Below are 22,325 nucleotides of genomic sequence, written 5' to 3'. Positions count from 1 at the left end.
TCCATAGAGAAAAACATAATAAAATTTCATGTTCAACTCAGGAAATCAGTTTCAGAGACCATGACCATGGTTAAGGATACATATGGATTGAGAAATGTCCCAAGTGATGGTCTTCTACTTGCACATTATGTTTTAAGAGACAAACAAGGAGGTTGACGATGGGGCATGCCCTGGACATCCATCAACAACACAGAGATGAAAATGTGCAAAAAGTGAGACCTATCCTCAATTCTGATTGACTCCAAAGTGTCAGGATGTCACCGGAGTGCAATATTCAGAAAACCACAGTGCCTTGTATTCTTACAGAAGATTTAGCCATGAGAAAGGTGTGCCAAGATGGCCCTCATAGTGCTGTCAGAGAACTGCTTGTGTGACAATCTTGCCTTGGATCTCTTGGACCACTGTGAAAGTGACCCGAATATTTTAGAATAGGTGGTTACTGGTGACGAGACATGGGCCTTTGAATACAACCCCTTTGAGTACATTTTGGACTGGATAATGCCAAATAGGCCGTGACGAGGTGCCTCAATGAGGATACTGTTGATGCCTTACAGGAAGCATACCAGAAGTGAGGCAGAGGCACTGACATTGGTGCGTTGATGCACAAGGGTGCTGTTTTGAAGAGTTTTAGTAATTTTTAATTTGATTTGCAATAACATTTTCTACCGATTAATTCTACTTATTTTTTTTGGGAGAGACCCTGTATGGAAGTGCTAACTCAAAGGAAGGCTCCCTTCTGGGAGGCATAATCGAGTGAATCTTGCATCAGCTTACGAAGCAGAATAATCCACTTACCCTATTTCAACAAAAGCAAGATTCGAAGAAAATTAAAGAGAATTGAAAAAATATACTTTTTCCAGTTCCAGTAGCATTTATTGTGCTGATTTCTTAGTCTTAGAATATTGGATGATAGTGCAAACTTCAAAGACTAATGCCCACAGCCTTCCATTTATGTATTTTGTTCATTAATTACTAACAGCCATAAGTAATTTCTTCCTCACAAATCAAAATTTAACAGCATACCTGTCAGTTGAATTTAACTAATATTTTAATTAATGAATAAAATGACACCAATTTTACTGAGCAAATACCAATTCTTTTTGGCTCCATTAATTTAGAAATAACTAGGTTTCACTATTTATAGCTCTATGAATATGCTATGTATAAGAAATGCAACCATTACTTTTATACCAGTGCAACAGACATTCAAATTTAAAAAAGTAAGGTTTCAATTTTTCCAAAAATTGCACAGGTAAACTAAGTACAAAATTAGAGCTAATTACTTAAGGCATATCATTATGCACCATGAGAAATAAGCTCTTTGTATTTTGTAGTAAAAGCAAAACATGAATGTCTTTTTAGTGCCATAACTTTAAGAGAACTACTTTTAAGTGTGGTATGCTTAAACACCAAATGCAACCAGGCCACATACAAGGGTAGGCTGAAAAATAATGCACACATGCTTGTAGCGCGCAAACAAAAACAAATAGCAAGACTGGGCAAAGAGTACATTTAAGTACAATTCTTAAGTTTAAAAATCAAATATTTATTTTTCAACATAGTCAACGTTAAGACTAAATTTCTCTCAACGTGTAACAAGTTTTTTCAATCCATCATTGAAAAACTCTTCTGACTTTTCTCGAATCCAGGACTTGAAAGCTACTTTCACCGCATCGTCCAAGGTGTAATGATCACCCTGGAGGTGCCTCTTGAGTTGAGGAAAAAAATAAAAACCAAGGTCCATGATTGGGGGAATAAGAAGGGCGTGGAATCAATTCAAATTTCAGGTTTCGCAGAGCCTCATCAGTTGCGTGCGAGGTGTTTGGACGAGCGTTGTCATGTTACAAGATTATTGTCCCCAGGCTGCCTTTAACACGACAAACTCGACGGTAAAGGTGTTTCAGAATCTGTATATACTGAGAAGAATTTTCCGTTGCCCCTCGTTCCAGAAGATTAGTCACAAACTCAGTAAACATCCCAAAACATAGTCAAAAGAAGTTTCATCAGCAATTATGGCTTTTCCAGACTAGCAACCACGAAATTTTACTACCCATCGATTTACAGTAGACCTATCAACAGCATCGTCACCATAAACAGCCTTTAGAACAATGATGAATCTCAGAAGGATTCAATTTTTTGGCAGTTAAAAATTCGATAGCATGCTGTTTGACTCGCTTTGACATAGCACTAAAACTGGAATGTTTCTTCCACATTCCACCAGGAGTGCTTCTGAAGGTCATTTTGTTTGTGGTCTACAAGCATGTGTACATTACTTTTCAGGCCACCCTTGTACATATTCACCTCCTGGCTGTCGAATTTAAAATTTGCCGTCCACAATATTGCAACAGTAAATGTCCACCAATATCAATTGCATTTGTACTTCTAAATTTTTTTAAAATGTAGTTACCAACATAGTCATCACTCTTTTGAAAGACATTTTTGTAGAATTATACATCTTGAATCAAGATCAGTATTTTCATCCTAGGATTGGTTTCCTTCAGCCCTCCATTCTACTCTATTCAATGTCAATTCCCTCAATACCTGATACCTTCCCTATTTTACATCCTTTTAATTTGTCTTATATACATGCCTCTGGGTCTTCCTCATGGAATATTCCCTTCCATTATATTCCTAATCAATCCAGTGTGCCTCAATGTCTGTCCAATCCATCTATTTCTTCTTTGCTGTAGAGTTCTTCATATGGTCCTATCCTCTTCTGCTATTCCATATACTTCCTCGTTCCTTACTTTGTCTGCCCATTTAATCTTCTGCATTCTCCTCCAGCACCACGTTTCAAAGACTTCTACTCTTCACTGGTCCACTTTTCCTAACTTCCAAGTCTCGGAACCATAGAGTGCCATGCTTCACACGAAAGTCTTGACGAATTGTTTCCTTGTTTCCAGCTTTAGGTTCTTTGAACATAGTAATTACCTCTTCTTCATGAATACGTTCTTAGCTTGGGCTATTCTTCACTTGATGTCGGTCGAACTTTCCATCCCATGTTATGCTGCTGGCCAGGTGGATGAAGGATTCCACTTGCTCTATTTTCGCCCCTCAAATAGTAATATCTGCTTTCAGCTACTCTCTTCAGCACAATAGGATTTTAGTTTCCTTCTTGTTGATATTCATATTATATTCCCCTAGTACTTGGTCCATAGAACCTTAGAGTTGCTTGCAGGTCCTCTTGCATTTCCACCACCACTGCAATGCCATCTGCAAACCGGAGCATGTTGATTTCTTCTCCATTTTACCTTGACTCCTTTAATACCCAATTCTTGTGTTTTCTTTTATTGCCTCTTCCAGGTATACTTTGAATATTGCTGGCGAGAGGTTGCATCCTTGCCTTACTCCTTTGTTTATTTTGGCTTCTATTTTTCGTTTGCATCGTTGTAAACTGATTCTTGTAGAGGTTATGGATAATTCTTCTATCGCTGTAGTCCAATCCAAGCGCTTTTTAAGTATCTTGAACATCTTGTTCCATTCGACGTTGTCGAAGGCCTTCTCCAAGTCCACGAATGCCACATATAATGGCTTAATTACATATCTCATTTTTTCGGCCAGAACTCTCAAGCTAAAAATTGCCTCTCTTGCTCCTCCATTTTTCCGAATTGATTTTCCGTGGTTTCCTTCTATTCTTTCGCTAATTATCCGAGTAGGGATTTTTGGTGCTTGAGTCACCAAGCTCAATGTTCTCAGTTCTTTGCATGTATCTGTTTTTGATTTCTTCGTTATTGCAATCACTATACTTTTCTCAAAGTCTTCTGGTATCTTTCCACTGTCCTTGCTTTCTCTGATTATTTCATTGATGGCATCCTTTGCTTTGACCCCGTGTGCTTTGATTATTTCTCCATATATTTTGTCAACTCCTGGTGCCTCGTTGTTTCTTAGGCCTGCTACAGCTCTCTCGCATTCGCTTCTTAAAATCTGCAGACCCCGATCGTCTTTCCCGATCTGCAGATCACCTATCATGCTATCATCTTTAACTAAGTCTTGAATCAACATGCAAGATGAAAGGGATGCAAGGATTAAGAGGAATGCATTTTAAAATGGCTAATTCAAAACAAAAAATGTTAACAAGAAACAATTACAGATTAATGAAGTCATCAATTTTACAGTGTCACTTCCTTAGAGATACACTTTAGTGGAGCTTCTTAAATAAAAAAAATTTCTATTTGCAACACTAATGCAATAATTTACACCAAAGGTATCGAACATGATGGAATGAGCTCTGCAAAAATGTTTACTTTTCATCAAAATACACTACATACATACGTGAGCAAAGGTTATACTTGGTTAAGATATTTTTCACACTACAATAACAGAATCACTAATCACAAAGGTGAAAATAGGCTAATTTCATTTCATACAGTTGAAAATCAGCACAGCCATATATTTCTTTTGTTACAGAGAAATAATGTTAAATCCTAGACAAACCCAGCAAGTTCAGCCTTAATTAAAACATTCTCTCAATATCTTGATTTGGCTATAGCGGAAAGATTTATCACGACTGGCCACTGCTACAAATATCACCTTTTGAAATCCTTCCTTTTTTGATTGTGAAACAAGAGGTTGCATTACTATATTAACTCGTGATATAGTGGAACCATTGAAGAACATCTCTACATAATAACAGATCTCTACAGATGAAGGTCATGTTATTTCAAGAAGTACCAAAGCTAAAATAAAAATAAAGTTAAGTGTCAATACAGGCATAGGCTAGAAAGAATCAACCTTAGTCACATATGTACTTAATTTTTTTCAAATAAAATGTACTGACTACATCCCTTGAACAAAGGTCACGTTTCACTTCTAAATGCACTAAATTCATTCATGGTATTCCAGAAAATTCATTTATAGGACATTTTGGCTTCGCGACAATCAGAAACAATTTCTGTAGATACAGTCCCTCCACATTTCTGAAATCTAAATTTATACGCATGCCAACTTTTCAGCAAGGAAAGTCTTTCTTTCCAGACTTTTCCCTTAATTTCTCAACCAATATCAATCACTACTTTCACATCGATATGGGATTATATGCATTTAACATAGAAATTGTGTTTATTTATTGAATCTAATACTTTTCAGACCTCAAACAAGATTAAAGAATGAACATATCCTATGAACCATATTTGTAGTTTCAGGTTTAACTTTGTGGAAACTTTCCATATTAGAGAGAAAGGAAATTAAAAATTGCGATTTCCACAAAACAATTTTTATTCACACGACCCAGGTTTTAACACTGTGCGCCATTTGCTTCATCTTGAGACCTGAAGATGAGGCAAAGTATTGAAACCCCAGTTGTACAAATAAAAATAGTATAGTCGAAATCATAATTGTTAATTATAATTTCTCACAAATATTTCCTATGCAGTCAAGTGATTATCTAGCTACTGAGATTCAAGAAATTATTATTAAGTGGCCATTATTAGGTGACCTATTTGGTCAGGGTATACATGTATTTATGTGATTCAGGAATTGTACCAAATTAAATTCCTACTTACGATGTATCCATCAGTCAATATGAAAATTTACAATGAAATACAGCTAAAGAGAAACAGTAAGCAACCTCATGATCTGCATTAATATTATTTAATGCATGTCTCAAATTATAGCCCACACACAGCACTGATATTGTTCTAAACCTTCTTGAAAAATTTCCATGAATAATTTACTTTGAAACCTCAAATAATTTATTGTTATTATTAAGTATTCTACTAGATTATGGTGGGTTTTCAATGCACACTGGGCCTACACACTACTGTACTCCTAAACTTTGAATAACATGATATAAAATATTCTTAAGTCACACGCAAAATGTTAAAATAACTCATTCCTTAGGTAGACAAACTTTCTACCTTCTTTAATTCAATCGAAAAAGTCTACAACATATTAATGTTGCATTTGGCTCATAATTTCATCTGTTGAGTCAACAGTTGCATCCTGATAGTTGATTATGTCAAAGACCGTAATAGAAGTGAGATTGCTGGGTAAGTGGTGAAAATGAAGGAATAGAGTGCTCGTTTAGACATCATAAGGATAGGCATAATTTGAAAGACAGGAAGAAATAAATAATCTCAGGCATACAAAAAGGTATTTCTCACAAAACTTTAAATAGTTGTTAGGGGCCATCCAAAACCTAAATTTACAATACGTAGATTTCATTGAAATGAAAATTATGGAAGTATAAGTGTTCCTAACCACTGCTTTGCATAAACTCTTTTCATTACTACCCCAGGCCTACAAGGTAGCTATCCAATATTGCATTTATTGACTTTTTGCAATGCAAACACAATCAGATCCAAGGATACTAATTAGCCACATAATGCTGAAAAGCCACAAAAATGAATCTATTCAATATTGCAACAGGCCTGTGATATGAGCATCATATTGAGAAAATACTTTTGATTACATGGAGAGTTACACATGATGCACAGTATTCGTATACTTCACAGCTTCAAAAGCGGATTAGGCACATGTGAATAACTTTCAAATAGAAGTCATAAAGCTTTTTAACTACTGTTATCATGACTACCATTTACAAAGAACATTCAACACTACCATTAAACAGAATGAGGTGATCATTTATTCATTAGAATGGTAACTACTGTCACTTAAATGTTATTTTGGTAAGTCAAAATGTAGGTTGAAGAGTTTTAAAATGTTGCAATAAAATTTGTGTGGTAAATGAAAGTGAAGAACTGTTGATTTTGCTAGGATGATCCTTGGGCATCCCTCCCGACAATGCAATTGAGAGAAAGAGAAGTAATACAATGATTTCTGCAATTATGTCAACACCCAACTTCTCTTGTACCTAAAAACAAACAAAATGTACGTTCCCTTGCCAGAAGTACAACAGGGTGACACTATTGTGGGTGTCAAGAAAGAATAATAATTGCTCCACACCATTTTAATATCCAAAACTTGCAGGGGAAATTAATTGAAAATTGAAACAATTTTTACTTTCCAGTCTTCAACACGGTAATAGTAGAGTTTGGGTTTTTAGGGTATTCCAAAGGCTTGAGTTATATCCTTCCAGTTCATTATGCATAAATATTTTCAACAAACTTTCATGTTCAAGCAGATATTCCAACCACATCAATTTTCAATAAAATATGTTTAAGTTAATTTGCAACTAAATAATTGCACAAGAAGGAATCCACATTTTATGAACTTATTACATGTTAAAATTTTATGCAGATCAGATAAATAGAAATTAATATTATTTTTCCATCTAGTGATCATGTCTATAAACTGCATGATCTTTGCATTGGGTAACTAATTCTTTTACAAATTTGTTGCACTTGTTATATAAGGATAAGGCTTGATTTGAACAGTAAATGATTCTCTGCCTGAGGTCAACATTTTAATATTCAATCTTTAACTTCTACAAAGACTAACCATATGATCAGTAACAACATTACCAGCTTGACCAACAATGAATAAAACCATAATTGGAAAGATTCTCGTGGTTCAAATAAATTTTGCACTGTTAACATACCATATTTCCCGGGCCCATAAGACACTTTTTTAATCCAAAATGGGCTTTAAAACCTATATCTTATTGGCTGGGGGTATACAGGTATAACTTTGACCTACAAGCCGATTCACCAGAAAAATGCTTAATACTATTTTTTCCCACAATTGGCATAGAAAATGGTTTCCTTTATTACAGATTTTGATAATATCACCATTTCGAGCAAGGAGTAAGCTTAAAGTTTTAATATTTCATTGAAAGTACTTCTTAGAAAAACTCCCGAATAAATAATAAATCTATAGAACACAGCATATTTAGTTTCATCTCACATGTGGTGCTGCTGGAAAACTAAACACGCATTGGGACAATAGGGATATCACCCCTCTCCTAATACATATATACATTGTATTTCTCCCGATAAACTTGGAGTCTACATGTATTCAACCTTTACAGCATGAGAGTACTGTTAAGTCATAGATAATGGTAACCATCATTGCAAACTTCGATAATATAAAAATATCAAGAGAAACTAAGCATCACATTAAAAGGTAAAATGATAATGGCCTCATAGGATCTTATGAGAGAAAATTGTCTTCGAGGCATTGCATTAAAACTTGAACTTGTGATTTACATTTCAGAATATGGGTCATTAACATCAGCGGAAACAGTTTATTTCACTTTAATGCCAAATATTATAAATGAATACTAACATTTTCTACTGTGTGGCAAGCATATGCTTATCAAATGATCATATTAAGCAAATTATTCAATCACAATGGAGGTAATCAGCTCTGACTCAGACAAATTTCATGAGGTCAAGGAAAACTAGAAATACGAAGACTTATTTACCAAACAATATTATACACCTCATGCATCGATGAAAATGGCTGTGAAGGTTAGAGAGGATGTTTTGAGATGCCATGTCCTGCTACAAGGAGATCTACTGTAATAAAAGGTCTCTTTGCATCACTCCACGGAAACAGAAGGCTTCTTAAATCCTTTCCCTTGTTCAGCAGCTGATGGCAACGGTGAGATTGTTGAACTGCAGCCAATGACCCAGTGAGAATGAATGTGTGAACAAGTTAGAGGCTTTCCAGTGACCACGCATCACATGCCTTCCTCGATCAATCCTTCGTAAACTGTTCCAACATAGTGAATAAATACACATGAAATTGCATATTATGCTGTGCACCAAAACTGTGCAGAAAATGTAGGGGAGCCAGAATTAGATTATTTGTTTGAATTAGATTATTTGTTTGAATTCTTATTTATCGATAATTTCCTAAATTCAAATAAACTTCTAATGAAATAACCAAATCTCACATCATGGTAGTGAAGATTTCCTGGGCACTGAATCTTGATAACAATGTATTGTGACTGTGGACCATAACTTCTTAAATTTTCGTAAAAGCGATAGTCAAGAGAGGGCCAACTCACAGTAAAATGTACTCATAACTCTACTGCCGAATTCCTAAGCTCTAAAGCTTCCACAACTATAATAGTGTTAAAGAGAATTATACATGGAAGGACTACAGACTACTATCACAAATTATACCTGAAAGCAGTTGGTTGAAAATTAATACGCAGTAATGCAATAGCATACCATGATATTGCTTCAAAATATCACTAACTTCACGCTTTGAACTTATCTACAATATACAAATAATTAATATCACACCTTGGAGAGATAACCATAGTTTTCCTACAGTAGGCTCTCCTGGCTAGAAGAGATCAGTGTGGGGCAAATAAATCACCATTGAGATGTGGTGAATTTCTCTACACCCAATGGCATTCACTTTTTAAGTATCTCAACATATATAAGGTGAAACCTCACATTTAACCATTTCAAATTGAGTTACTTTTTTATGTTCTGGATTGCAGGACATATCTCAAACTCACATCAAAGAACATGGAATTTGCATCAAAATCTGTACATCATTGAATGATGTCACTATACCGATGATTTGGCTATGAAGCCATTTTCAGATAAATTTTGAAATGATCTTGAGAAAACTATGCTGCTAGAGATTTAATTTGAACAATGCCAAATGTTTTATTTTCCAACGATTTTTGGAAATTGCCTATGTATGACAGATGTTGTCTGGATTTATCTTAAATTATTAAGTCTTCTTAATAAAAGTGTATATTCTTTTAAAATTATGAAAGAGAGAAAGAAGAAAACGTAAAGGAAAAACAATGAACCTGGACCAATGGAGAGAATTTATGAAAAGTAGATATGAATCCAAGGAGTTATATCATGAAAAGGAAAATTCACAATTTGACTCATTAAACAATAGAAATAAGCAAGCTCCAAGCTTAGAAACACTGCATTTCACAATTGTTACAAATTCCTCACACTTAGAAAGTTGATGGTCAATGAGAAAAGTATAGCCATAAATCATAACAGATCCATGACAATGAAGATGACAATTGAAATTTTTTTAAAGTCAAAATATATTCCTCCACGAAAAGTTGTACTTCACATTTTTCTATGAGCATGGACTTTTGAATAGTATTATGATACCTGTTTGCAGGGGGAAATATTTTTTCTTTTCTTTAGCTTATAACCCTGCTCTTTATTAAATTTGCAAAATGGTAAAATTATCTTTTTAAATAACCCAGCTATTCTCAATTTCAAATAAAACTGCAGGCAAATATAAGCAAAAAAACAAAAGTGAGTAAAATGTAATTTATCCATGAGGTGGCTTAGAGTAATGTATGCATCATAATTAAGCATACTTACGACAACACATCACAAGGGACATGCCTTTTCCACAAATTACAACATTACATGAAAAACAAGAGCATTTCCAAATGTGACTTTCCTTATAATATGCAAATTCATGCTTTAAAATTTTAGAGTACATCTTGTGAATCGCTAAATTTTCAAATTCTTTATGCACGTTAAGTCTTTTGCTTGTCTAAATTTACATGTGCTTTAGAAAAGGTTCTACTCAAATTTTCATTTAAAATGAGTCCAAGTGCTTCCACTACTGCCCTGATTCACTCGTCCACTAACCCTGACACTATTAACATTTGTGATCACACTACCATTACTAACCACCATCAAATCAAACTGCAACTTTTTATTTACCCTTCATCAATTATTGCTGCACAAATGCCTCACCCTGTTACTCTCTTCCACATAACGTTGAGTTCGCACTTTCTATCTTTCCTCACCCACCATCACTTCTCCTCCACTACCCAACTCCCTAGCTAGTTTCCATACTGCGGAGCAGCCAAATGGCAGATTTAACAAGTTTGATAGCAAAATACCTTTAAATAGACAGTTTGTAGAATCCATTTGTGCAACTTCCCCTTCTTCCAATTTCAGCGAAAAGATTTTCTTTTCCAAGTCATCAATGTGGTGCTGGTGGTGGATTATTTGACTGAAAGTTGAACTTTCTCTGATTACCATTACTGTTTCAAGTGTATTTGTGCTCACATTCCGATCATTTAGAACACAATGAATAGTGACAACAAATAGTGATTTCAAGGGTCATGACATTTACTGGGCAGATATTGGCTGACTTTTTTCAGATTTGGACCCAACAACCTTGCCTTGTACCAGAAATCATAGCTCCAAAGAGGCTCAAGGTTATGAACAATAGAAGACCAAACATTGTAATACCTGCTGGTGTTCCCGTTTCCTGTATCCTCTCTTAATTCCACCTCAAAGTCAAGCTACTCATGAGCATTTGCCAGAATAAATATGCTTTCTTAAAAGTGTTTAGTAGAGAATGTTTCTTAACAGCCCATTCACATTGTGAAACTGAAGCATCAGTCTTGCCAACATATATTTTGAAAGTAAACTAAAACTCCAATGGTTGATTATCCATTGGTATCAGCAGGAGGCATTCCCTAATCACTTATCCACAATTGCTCCTTCCCTCCTCTTGCCTTAATGCTTGTGACTATGACATTTAATCCATTGAAAAATTTTTCCACCCACTTTCCACTGTTTTACGATCGATCAAGTAAGCACATCCACCACCATGGTGATGAGCAAACATGAGCTCATGTATCATTAATAAAATTCTGTATATCAATGAATGAGTATCTAATGAGACTTTAAAGTCAGATTTCCTATTTCCCCTATGACATACCAATGAAAACTATGACTTCAAGCGCGCAAAAAGCTAAAAACCAACAGGGCCTTCTCACCTTGCTAAATTCAGTGCCATTTCATGAACAATCTTCACCCTAATATATCTCTGTATATTACAAGGAGATTTTTTTTCAACACAGTGCAAGTTCAACCACAGACTGAATTATACGGATATGTATTTATAATTAAAGAACGACAGAAATATGTACTTCTCGGACTATAGTAATATTTCTCCTTCATTTTTCCAAAGGTTAGAATGTAACGTGAGAGCTGTATCAGTTTAAAATTTCTAATCTGATTCTCCTTCAATCATTATTCCATTTTGAAAAATAATTAAAAAGAGAGATTATTGACATTACTGGGTGAAAGTAACAACAGAAACATGACAGCTAAACCAAGGAGTAAAAATAATCAATACCTTACATTCAAAACTACAAAGCAAACACCTTTTCACATTAAATAATTCAGTCCTACTTTCCATGCTAACCAGCAATCCCGGCAACACAGGTGCTTCACCTACCTTGTTGACTGGGCTTTGTATTAACCAACTGGTTCCCTTCTTCCCCTAGTTCATTATTTGACTGAGAGCCTGCTTCATTCTTTGAGGATGAAGAGGAAGAGACAGAAGAAGACTGCGCTGCCTCTGTGGCAGCAACTGCAGCAGCAATGTTAGCTGCGGCTGCAGCCACAGCACGAGAGACAGCAGTGGCCTTCTTGGCTTCTGCTGTTCGAGATTCATCACCTGATTGGGTCTTTGATGGAGACCTCCCCCGACTCCTCTTCGACCGACGATCATCATCATGATGTCCGTGATGATGGCGATGGTGATGAGGACTTCTTGAACGAGACCGCCTCCTGTCTGAATGATGTCTATAAGAATGTCAAGAAAAATTAAACATGCCAGGTTAGCAACAAAAAAGACTTTTAACATTAAACTTCTAAGAAGCACTAAACACGAAAAGTGTGCGAGAGAGGCAATAATTAAAGCCAAAACAGTCAATTATCCAGAATCTCTCAATATTATAAATAACTGGAGGCCATAGTTTTTCACTCTGCACGATGAAAGTCTGTAAGTGGATTATTAAGCCTATTTGTTTGGGTCTTAAGTGGGGCCTGAAAATAATGAAACTGAAAACGAAGAAAATATTTGTAAATGGAGTGAAATTTTGTAATGTGGAATATTTGAAAATGTTGCCATAAAAATTGAAACTCAGGAAAAAAGTAAAAACTGATAACACCAACACAAATGTATGCATTTACTCCAATTTGAGTTCAATCAATATTTTACAAGCTTAAACACCAAAATGCAAATTCTTACACATTAATTGCCACCTATGGCATTTTTGACTCATTATGAATCAATTTAACATTCCCCATGCAATGACATGAGGCTAAGTTAAAAAAAAATATGTAGCATCCCACAAACAACATTGCATCACTCATAGTTCACAAATGACTGCACATAACTTTACATTAACATAAATAAATATATAAATAAGTCACTGTGAGACACACACCTGCTATTCTAGAGTTATACTATATCATAGCAAAAACAAAGAAAATTTAATAATACACAAATTGGATAAATAAGGAAATATGTCAGCTAAACAAATTATGAAATTTTACTGTAGTTACGAATCTGAAAATACACTTCAGCCATTATGCCCAGAAACTACATTTCTAATGGGTAAATGATAAATTTCACTAAATAAAATGGGCTAATGCAGTTCCATCCCCCGCCATTATCATGTAAAAACCATAAACACAGTAATCAACCTTAAGGTCGGTATGGTAGGTGATGAATAATAGAGTTCACCCAGTACTAAGCCCAATGGCACGTGAAATTCACGCATCAGGGTAGGAGGGGGGCCAGTAATGGTTTCCCAGGAAGATCTGGTACCCGAAAAATCACATAGCTTGCTTGGGTGGAGCTGCAGGTGCCCAGAGATTCTTGCCCAGGAATCGAATCCCAGCCCTCCGGTCAGAAGTCCAAAGTTCTACCCTAGGACTACTGCGACCCACGATTATCATGTGACTCCTCAATAAAAAGAGCTAGGTACTAGTCATAGCATATATCTTTTCTGCTTCTAAAAAATTATCGTTAAAAATATAGCAATGTGAATAATATAAGCAATAACTTCCTTGCAGAAATATTTTTGGAAGTCACCTTTGTCTATTTCTATATTCCAGAGGGAATTCCTTCCATTTACTTGAAAATCATCCCTTAAGAGAATAGAGAAATTGTTAAAATTCTAAGTTTATACCTCTGCCTCATCCATCAAAGCACTGCAAATCAATTGTTACATTTTGCTGCCTGAGTAAATGAATTCCTATTTTTAAAATATGTTTCTAGCGGCATTTGAGGAATTTCTACAGTAAAAGAAGAGATATGGATAATTTTCAAACTTTTCTTGCACCTGCTTTAAGACACCGCACATTCACCTATATTTACTATCCAACCATTGATTTTGTATGGGGGCACATGCAAAGAGTAAAATATGAAACAATTGCTGACAAATTAAAAGCCAAAATATGAATTATCTTTCATCAGAAAAAGATGAAAATGAGGTCTTAAGTTGGGAATCAATTTCTTGAAAAACTTTTTCTTTAAAAAATTCACAAATACATGATCTAGTAATATAGTACAAGGATTTTTTTAGAATACTACATGCATAGTATCTCCAAACCTTATCACTAGCAATAGTGGCAATGGAGCAATGGGTTGGCCGAGATTAGTGCTCTTTGGCTCCTAGTGACATGACAACAGATAATAGGGATGATTATAAAAAATACAGACTCATTTATCATACATGATGTAAACCATGTAAATTAACATTTACTTTCAATTTTTTTAGAACAATATTTTAAATTTTTACAACACACCCATGAAACCAACATGCACACCACATGATGCACAAATTCACAAATATTGCAGCAGCTTGGACTACGCTGCCAAACTACTCTAAAAACAAGCTCTACTTGCCATTTTAGATTCATTAACCCTTTCCATTAATTACTGTTTAACCATATGATCATTAACTTCTAGAATTGACATTTCATTTTCATGGAAAAATAATATGGACATATAAGACACAATTCAGCAGTTAATTCAGACAGGAGAATGTTTTTTTAATCAAGCAGAAGTAAAAATAAATGAAGGCCATTGCAATGTCCCCATACGAAGAGCCCTCCATAATAATCTGCGCAAGGACTAAAAAAATAGGAATTTATCGCAACATTTTTTCCCTGATTCTTATTGTTATGTGTTACAGTAGTAGTTTTCAAGAAGGCAACCAAGAGCTGAGGTCATTTGCATCACTAGGGATGGATGAGAATGGAGGACGGGGCTTACTCTTAACGAAAGATGCCAAGGGGTCCGCAGTTTAACGTCCCATCTGACAGCACACTCAAAGTGCTCTCCACAAAGCACCTCAAGTAAGGATCAGGATACCACAGAAAAAGATCTGCATCTCCAGGAAACAAACCTGAGCCCTCTCGGTGAGAAGCCAGAATGCTAGACACCACCCCACTCCTATCACGTTATCAAAATGTTTTATGACAAATAAATAGCTTCTAGTTTTTATTATTTTTATACATTTACCTTCTACTGAATTGAAACGACACCAAAACATTACATTTACTTGCATGTTCAATGTAAATCACCTCTCAACATCATTACATACTCATGACCATCTACCATGATAAACACCTCTGTAACACTTATTTCAGTATGAATACACATTCCTAAAATATGTTATTTAATTGAAACTGATACACAAAATCTTAAAATATTCTGTTCAAACAGTAAACATTACTGGATCAATTAAAGGACAAATTTTATTTTAGTTGCCTGGGAGCCAAAATAAGCACATGCACATATTTCCCAGCTGAGCGCTACTAAAATAAAACAAAGCCACGCTGCATTTTTCTGATTATTAAAAATATTTTCCTAGATACACCTAATGCTTTCTAACAAGAAGCTACTGCTGAGATCATCATCACATTTTCTCACCTATCCCTTGCCCTTTCACGACTTCGTGACCGTTTCCCGCTACTTTCTCTGCCACTCTTTCGGCGTGAATTCTCCCGTTCACCATCATGTGATCCACCTTTCTCTCGAGAGGTCCCACGCCTTCTTTTCTCTCTGTCTCTTTCCCTTAGACAAAAAAAAACAAATTATTATTATTAGATTTATAATAAATTAATATATCATACAAAACAAACATTTAGCCAAAATGAAAATAAATTATCATTGCTAATTCAGTACAATTTCAGCAATGTAAATATTATTTTATCTTGTAAATGATGTCCTTTTATTATATCCCAGCCCACACAAAAATAGTCTCTCACCTTTTGTAACACACTACACCCCACAGCTTTAACACCCCCTTTCAAATGGCCAAATACAAGAAAAATTAAGATATAATGTACTGAGACACTTATTCCACCACGGTTATCTTGTAGTTGCAGTGATAATTGAGCTGGTTCATTACCAGAAATAATGCAATAGAAACTTCATTGTATGATTCACATTTTATGCCACGGCATGGGACACATATACTACCTTGATCAAAAAGTTCCCGGAATAACCACCGTGTGGCGCTCCCATCGTTCCGATTTGAGTTCTGTTTTTTTTGTTAAATTGGTACATCTGTTGTTGATATTCCCTTTAAATCTTAGTGTCATAACTTGACATTTGCAAAAGTTACGTAGCCAAGAGTACATCTATCTCTGTGTGTGTTGGCGATTTTTTACAATTTCAGAAATGGATTTAAATTTGCAACAACGAACTTGTATTAAATTTTGCGTAAAAAACGGATTTAGTGGCGCACGGACGTTGGAAATGTTGGAAAAGTGTTTCGGCAACGATTCTCTAAAAAAAACGGTCGTTTACCAGTGGCACGAGCGGTTCAGAAGTGGTCGTGAGTCAATCGAAGATGATGAACGCAGTGGCAGACCATCGACATCGAAAGTCGGTGAAAAAATTGATAAAGTAAAAGAAATGTTGGTCAATAACCGCAAATTAACCATCAGAGAAATAGCGGAGGACTTGAACATTGCCTATGGATCCGCCCAAGACATTGTGGTTAATGATTTGGGTTTCCGTCGTGTAGCAGCAAAGTTGGTGCCAAAAGACCTCAATTTCATGCAAAAAAGAGACCGTGTTGACGTCGCAAAAGACATGATTTGCGAGGCTGAATCCGATCCCACATTCATCAAAAGGATCATTACTGGAGACGAGACGTGGGTTTATGAGTACGACACGCAATCCAGACATCAGGCAAGTGAATGGCGTTCACCAAATGAGCCGAGACCAAAAAAACCACGTCGTTTTCAGTCAAAAAAGAAGGCAATGCTGACGGTTTTCATGGATTACAACGGTGTAGTGCATCATGAATTTTTGCCAGAAGGCCAGACAGTAAACAAAGAGTATTATTTGGGCGTTATGAGACGTTTGCGTGAAGCAATTCGCCGAAAGAGACCAGAAATGTGGGCAGAAAACTCGTGGATTTTGCACCATGATAACGCACCGTCGCACAGTGCTATCATTATTCGTAATTTTTTGACGAAAAATGCAACAAATACCATCCAACAGCCACTGAATTCACCTGATTTGGCTCCCTGTGACTTCTTTCTGTTCAATCGAGTTAAAAAACCATTACGGGGAACGCGTTTTAGCAGCCGAGAGGAAGTAATGGAAAAATCGCAGGAAGCACTGATGGACATACCGAAAACCGACCGTAACTTTTGCAAATGTCAAGTTATGACACTAAGATTTAAAGGGAATATCAACAACAGATGTACCAATTTAACAAAAAAAACAGAACTCAAATCGGAACGATGGGAGCGCCACACGGTGGTTATTCCGGGAACTTTTTGATCAAGGTAGTATAAGAAAGTTTGACTATATATTGAGTTAAGATATTGGCACTGCCCAACTGCTGAGCTACATTTTTATATCATAATTTTCGATTGTTCAAAGCAGTGCTAGGGTTCCCCTTCTGTCAGCTTGCTGAAAACTGGTCACTTTCGCTTTCACTGCTTCCATATTGTCAAATCTTAAATATTTTGCAGACAAGGTGGAATGGGCTGGTACATTGCCTTGGTGAACCTTCCTGGAATTGCTTTGTCACAAAACGGGTCTTTGTCTCCTCACTAATTCACAAAGGCCAGTCGAAACCTTAAAGTAAAAATGTTCATCGACTGCCTGACCTTAAGGAACTCAGTGAATGCTGAAAATTCCATACTTACCAAAAAAAAATTATCATGGCTTTGAATTTAGATTTAGTCATTTTTGTCTTTTTCGCTGTGGTGAGTTGGGGCTCTATTGGAATTTAGGGTATAGTGCTTTGTTTCAGAATCATAGGTAAAAAACCATGAATTGTTAGAAGTAATCACTATTTCTAACAATTCTGGATCATTTTCAATGTTGTTTGAATGGTCAGCACAAACGTTCATTCTTGAATCCTTCTGCTGTTGAGTAAGAAGTTTTGACACCATTTTTGCAAAAACTTTGTGCACATCAAATGATTGATGAACTTTCTTTGTTAATTCCTGAGATATCAGCAAGAGCTTGGATACTTAGATGATGATTTTTGCAGATCATTTTACAAATTTTCTGCATGTTGTCACCCATTTTTGAAGCTGCAAATTGTCCAGGGTGTAGATCATCTCCAATCATTTCACATCACACCTTAACCCTTATAAACCACTCGAAAACTTAAGTGCACAATAAATATTTATTTATGTACACTTTCTTTAACATGGCATGAGCTTCTGTAGCAAAATCTCACAGTTTCACATGAAAATTGACGTTAACTCGTTGCTTTATCCGAATCTTAAGCATTTTTTCGATCAGATGCTAGCAGAAGTACTTGAATGGGCAATTACTACAGGGAGACAGTGACATAAAACTGTGCCCATTGAACAAGTGGGGAAAGCATCAACGGGCACAGACATGTTTAAACTTGCTGTGGAGTGCTCACTGTCCGCTGGCAGCAGTAGAGGTTATTTAATTGTCTCATAAACTGACTTTGTGTTTGGTTATAATTCTGAATGGGACAATTTTTGAAATTTTAATTTGCCAATAATAAGGTGAATTTTACTAAACAGTTAAAAGTAGTGTTTAATGAAATATTACATCTTTAACATAAAATATTAAACATGGCCTTTATTATGATATGGGGAAAAAAGGGGCCCAAAACCAGCAGGCTATGTGCAAGATAGGTTGGTGGGGGGAAGTTCCGCCTCTTGGAATAACCACCATGTAAACTGTGCAAATTACTGAGACCATAGAAAACTGACAGATTCTGAGCCAATCGGCAAAATATACTGGAAATCAATGCATTAGTTAACTGACACAAGGGTGCATGATAGTTACCTGTATATCGAAATTCTGACAGTATGTATTTCTAACCAGTAGAACATTTTCAGTTTTCATGATGCTTTTTGAAATAAGCATAAAACATTTTCGGTTAGGTTCTTCCACTGAAAAGACATGCTTCTTATTCTGATTGCTTGAAATTAGAGATAAGTTTGAGTCTAGCATTGGACCAAGTCCTTGCAGTGGACCTCTTCCTTTTTTTCACTTTGTACTTTCAGGAATGAAAATGAGGGAAACACTAATATAAATACAGAAGAATCTTACTGTCTCCAAACTCATTTGGGAGCAGGGCAGCAACCACATGGTAGAGAGGAAGAGGGAGAGCATTTACCTCAAGTGCCATTCTATGGGGGGGCACCAATATGGCAAAATAGTATGCCTTATACAGAAAATTTTTATAACCCATGGCAGAGCGACATGTACATTTTGAACACATGGGGGGATGAGAAGACTGAAAGAAATCCACCAAAAGCCATGCTTGTATCAACAGTACAATAACCTTCAGCTCTAATTTGTCTATCTGGCCCACTGGCCAAGCAAAGTAAATATGATCAGAATAAAACGCCTGCACTGAGCATAACTGGCATGCAACTGGCCATGAACCCTCTCCCAATTTCCTTAAGGGAGCCTGACTCACTAAAACAATTTTTACAATGCTTATTAGGCTGAGATGTTGATTTATCTCATTTTTGCTCCAGGATAAAAATGGGGAGTAAGAATGCAATGCCTTTATTATTAACTCACAAAACTTGCCTGACAAAAATGCTCCATAACTTGGTAAAGATTTCAAAATGAACAATATATTTTAGAATCATGGTACCAACTATCACTATAGGTGTATTTCAATTTACCTGTACTAAAAAGAACAAACTCCTGTCTTTGGCCATGTTAGCTTACAATTAAACGGAATCCCTAATTAAAGGGTTATTCAATAAGTAAAAAGACAAATACTCTCATTTTAAAACCATTCAATGAACCTTTACAATTTTTTTAGGGGCATTAGTTGGCATTCTTGAGGGTTTTTGTGAAATTAGAAAATATTGAGTATCGAGAGCTCATTAAATATTTGTTTTTGTAAGGCAATATGGCTATGCAAATCAAAGACAAGTTGGACACTGTACCCTGCTGCATCATTTAGGACTGTAAAATTTTGGGCAGCTGAATTTAAACATCACAATACCAGCTTGGCTGATATTGACCATTCAGGAGAGCCAAAAACTAAGACAACCACTAATAACATTGTAAAACCTCACCAAATGGTACTGGACCGTAAAATGAAGGCTGAAAGAGAGCAGAGGCTATGGGCACATCAAGAGAATGCGCTTGTCATATACTAATGGAAGAATTGGATGTACCTATGCTATCCACACCCAGGATAAGTGCTGCATTTGCTCGGTTTGGACCAAAAATGCATTCAAATGAACATTTCCAGGGCCCTGTTAGATCAGTTTAAGCGAAGTGAGTCAGATTTTTTCTAATGATTCGTAACTGTAGATGCATCTTGGATCCACCACTATACTCCTGAGACATAAGAACAGTCAAAATGGTGGACTGCAAAGGGTGAACCTGCTCCAAAAAAGGTGGAGACAGTTTCAACCGTCAGGAAGGTTACAAAGACTGTTTTTGGGATATTCATGGCATTGTGTTCATTATCTTCAAAATGGTAAAACAATAGGGATACTATTATGCCTCAATACTTGACCAGATATACAAGGTGTGTTCAAAAAGTATCGGGACTTTAGCGTTTTTTCAAAAATTATTTATTTTATCATGAACATCTATTTTGTCCCCTTCAAAGTAATTCCCATCAGATATTATACACTTGTGCTAACGTTTTTTTCCACTTCTTGAAGCACTTCAAAAAATCAATTTTTGGGATCTTGTTCAGCTCCACTGGGGGCCAGATCTGGGAAATACGGTTGCTACGGCATCACTAGTGTGTTGTTTTTGGCCAAAAATGTGCACACAAGTAACGATGTGTGAGCAGGGGTGTTGTCATGATGCAAAAGCCAATTTTTGTTCTTCCACAAATCCGGGCATTTGTAGCGGGTTGCTTCGGGCAAATTGTGCATAACTTGCAGGTAATATTCCTTATTTACTGTTCTACCCTGTGGCAAGAACTTATGGTGCACCAAACCCCTGCATTCGAAGAAAACTGTAAGCAAACCTTTCACATTTGACCGAACTTGGCACGCTTTTTTCGGTCTTGGCTCGTGCTGCAGCTTCCATTGGGATGATTGAGCTTTAGTTTCCACATCATAACCATCTACCATAACTTCTACTCTTCAACTTACCCATTAGAGTTATCATTGCTTCCACCACAACAGCCCTAGGGGTCGACAGAATGCACAAGCCCTTCCACATAGTCAGGATTCCTTACATGGGGAGGGGACTTCATTCTAGGGTGGTTTTGTTTTTTTCTGTTATGCCACAACTGTTCTGTTAACATATATGGCTAGTACAAGCATTGCTGCATGAAATTTTTTCTGGGTCATTTTTAAAACTACGCACAAAATAAAATTGAACTTTGCGAAAAAAATCACTAATAATATGTCTGGACACAAGTTTGAAAAAATGCGCAAAAATCACTAGCGACACTTAGATACTAGTGGAATGAGTGCTAAACACAAACTTAAGCAGCGGGCGTGCTATCATTCCAGGAATTGCCCTTTCCTTGTCACTCATGCATAAAGTTGCTCATCAAGAGTCATTTTTGGGACCAATATTTAGCTCCTTATGTAAATTGCTTGCTATGTGAGGTGTTCGTTAAGCAAGGCTCCACTGTACACTAATATACATTTTAACTCATCATCATCCAGCCCAAAATGCTTACTCTTCTCTTCCTTACCATTTATGCAATATTCTGATTTTAGCAGTCTTTTGCACCCCACCATATATTCATTACATCCTCCCTTTATATTTTTTTACTCACTTTGACTCCCTCAACTTGCCCCCTCGCTCCCTGCTTCTAGTCCTACTCCTCCTGTTGCTTCTTTCCTTCCTTCGGTGCTTTGACGATTCCTTCTGTCCTGGACTCCTGCGGCTATCCTCCCTCTTCCGATGCTTGTCAGTGTTGTAACTACCCCCATCTTTATCGCTGTTTTCCTTTGACTTCTTTGAGTGGCGACTACTGCTCACAGAATTTCGATGTTTAACACGGGGTGGCTCATCATCTTCCTCACTGGAACTGTTAGGGCTGCTGCTTGTACTGCTATTCCTTCTGGCATCGCCGCCTTTTTGCCGCTGCCCAGCATCTGATTCCTGTGTTGGAGAGACATTGGCTTTTCTGTGGCAAAGGCGGAGAGAGACAGTGAGGGATAGCAGGTTGACAGTAGGGAAGCTAAGGACGGGGTATCTGA

The 22,325-nt window shown here is 36.4% G+C and overlaps 1 protein-coding gene across 4 annotated transcripts in view; it reads right to left on the bottom strand.

The window, feature by feature from the left end:
* Positions 1 to 22,325, bottom strand: part of LOC139693521 (arginine/serine-rich coiled-coil protein 2-like) — a 38,965-nt gene that overhangs the window by 12,245 nt on the left and 4,395 nt on the right. For 2 of the 4 annotated variants that reach the window (XM_071591714.1, XM_071591713.1), the window contains exons 3-5: positions 21,899 to 22,227; positions 15,595 to 15,738; positions 12,103 to 12,452 (exon numbers count right to left, since the gene is read on the bottom strand). In XM_071591714.1, coding sequence (XP_071447815.1) covers positions 12,103 to 12,452; positions 15,595 to 15,738; positions 21,899 to 22,227 — 823 coding nt within the window. Of the gene's footprint in view, positions 1 to 12,102; positions 12,453 to 15,594; positions 15,739 to 21,898; positions 22,322 to 22,325 lie in introns of all 4 variants that reach the window. The other 2 variants (XM_071591715.1, XM_071591716.1) reach the window with 2 other exon arrangements.

The sequence above is a fragment of the Hetaerina americana genome, unplaced genomic scaffold (genome assembly GCF_022747635.1).
Source record: "Hetaerina americana unplaced genomic scaffold, ioHetAmer1.1.p SCAF_5, whole genome shotgun sequence".
NCBI lineage: Eukaryota > Metazoa > Arthropoda > Insecta > Odonata > Calopterygidae > Hetaerina > Hetaerina americana.
Note: the sequence above shows the minus strand (reverse complement) of the source record. Positions and strands in the feature narration are given on the sequence as shown.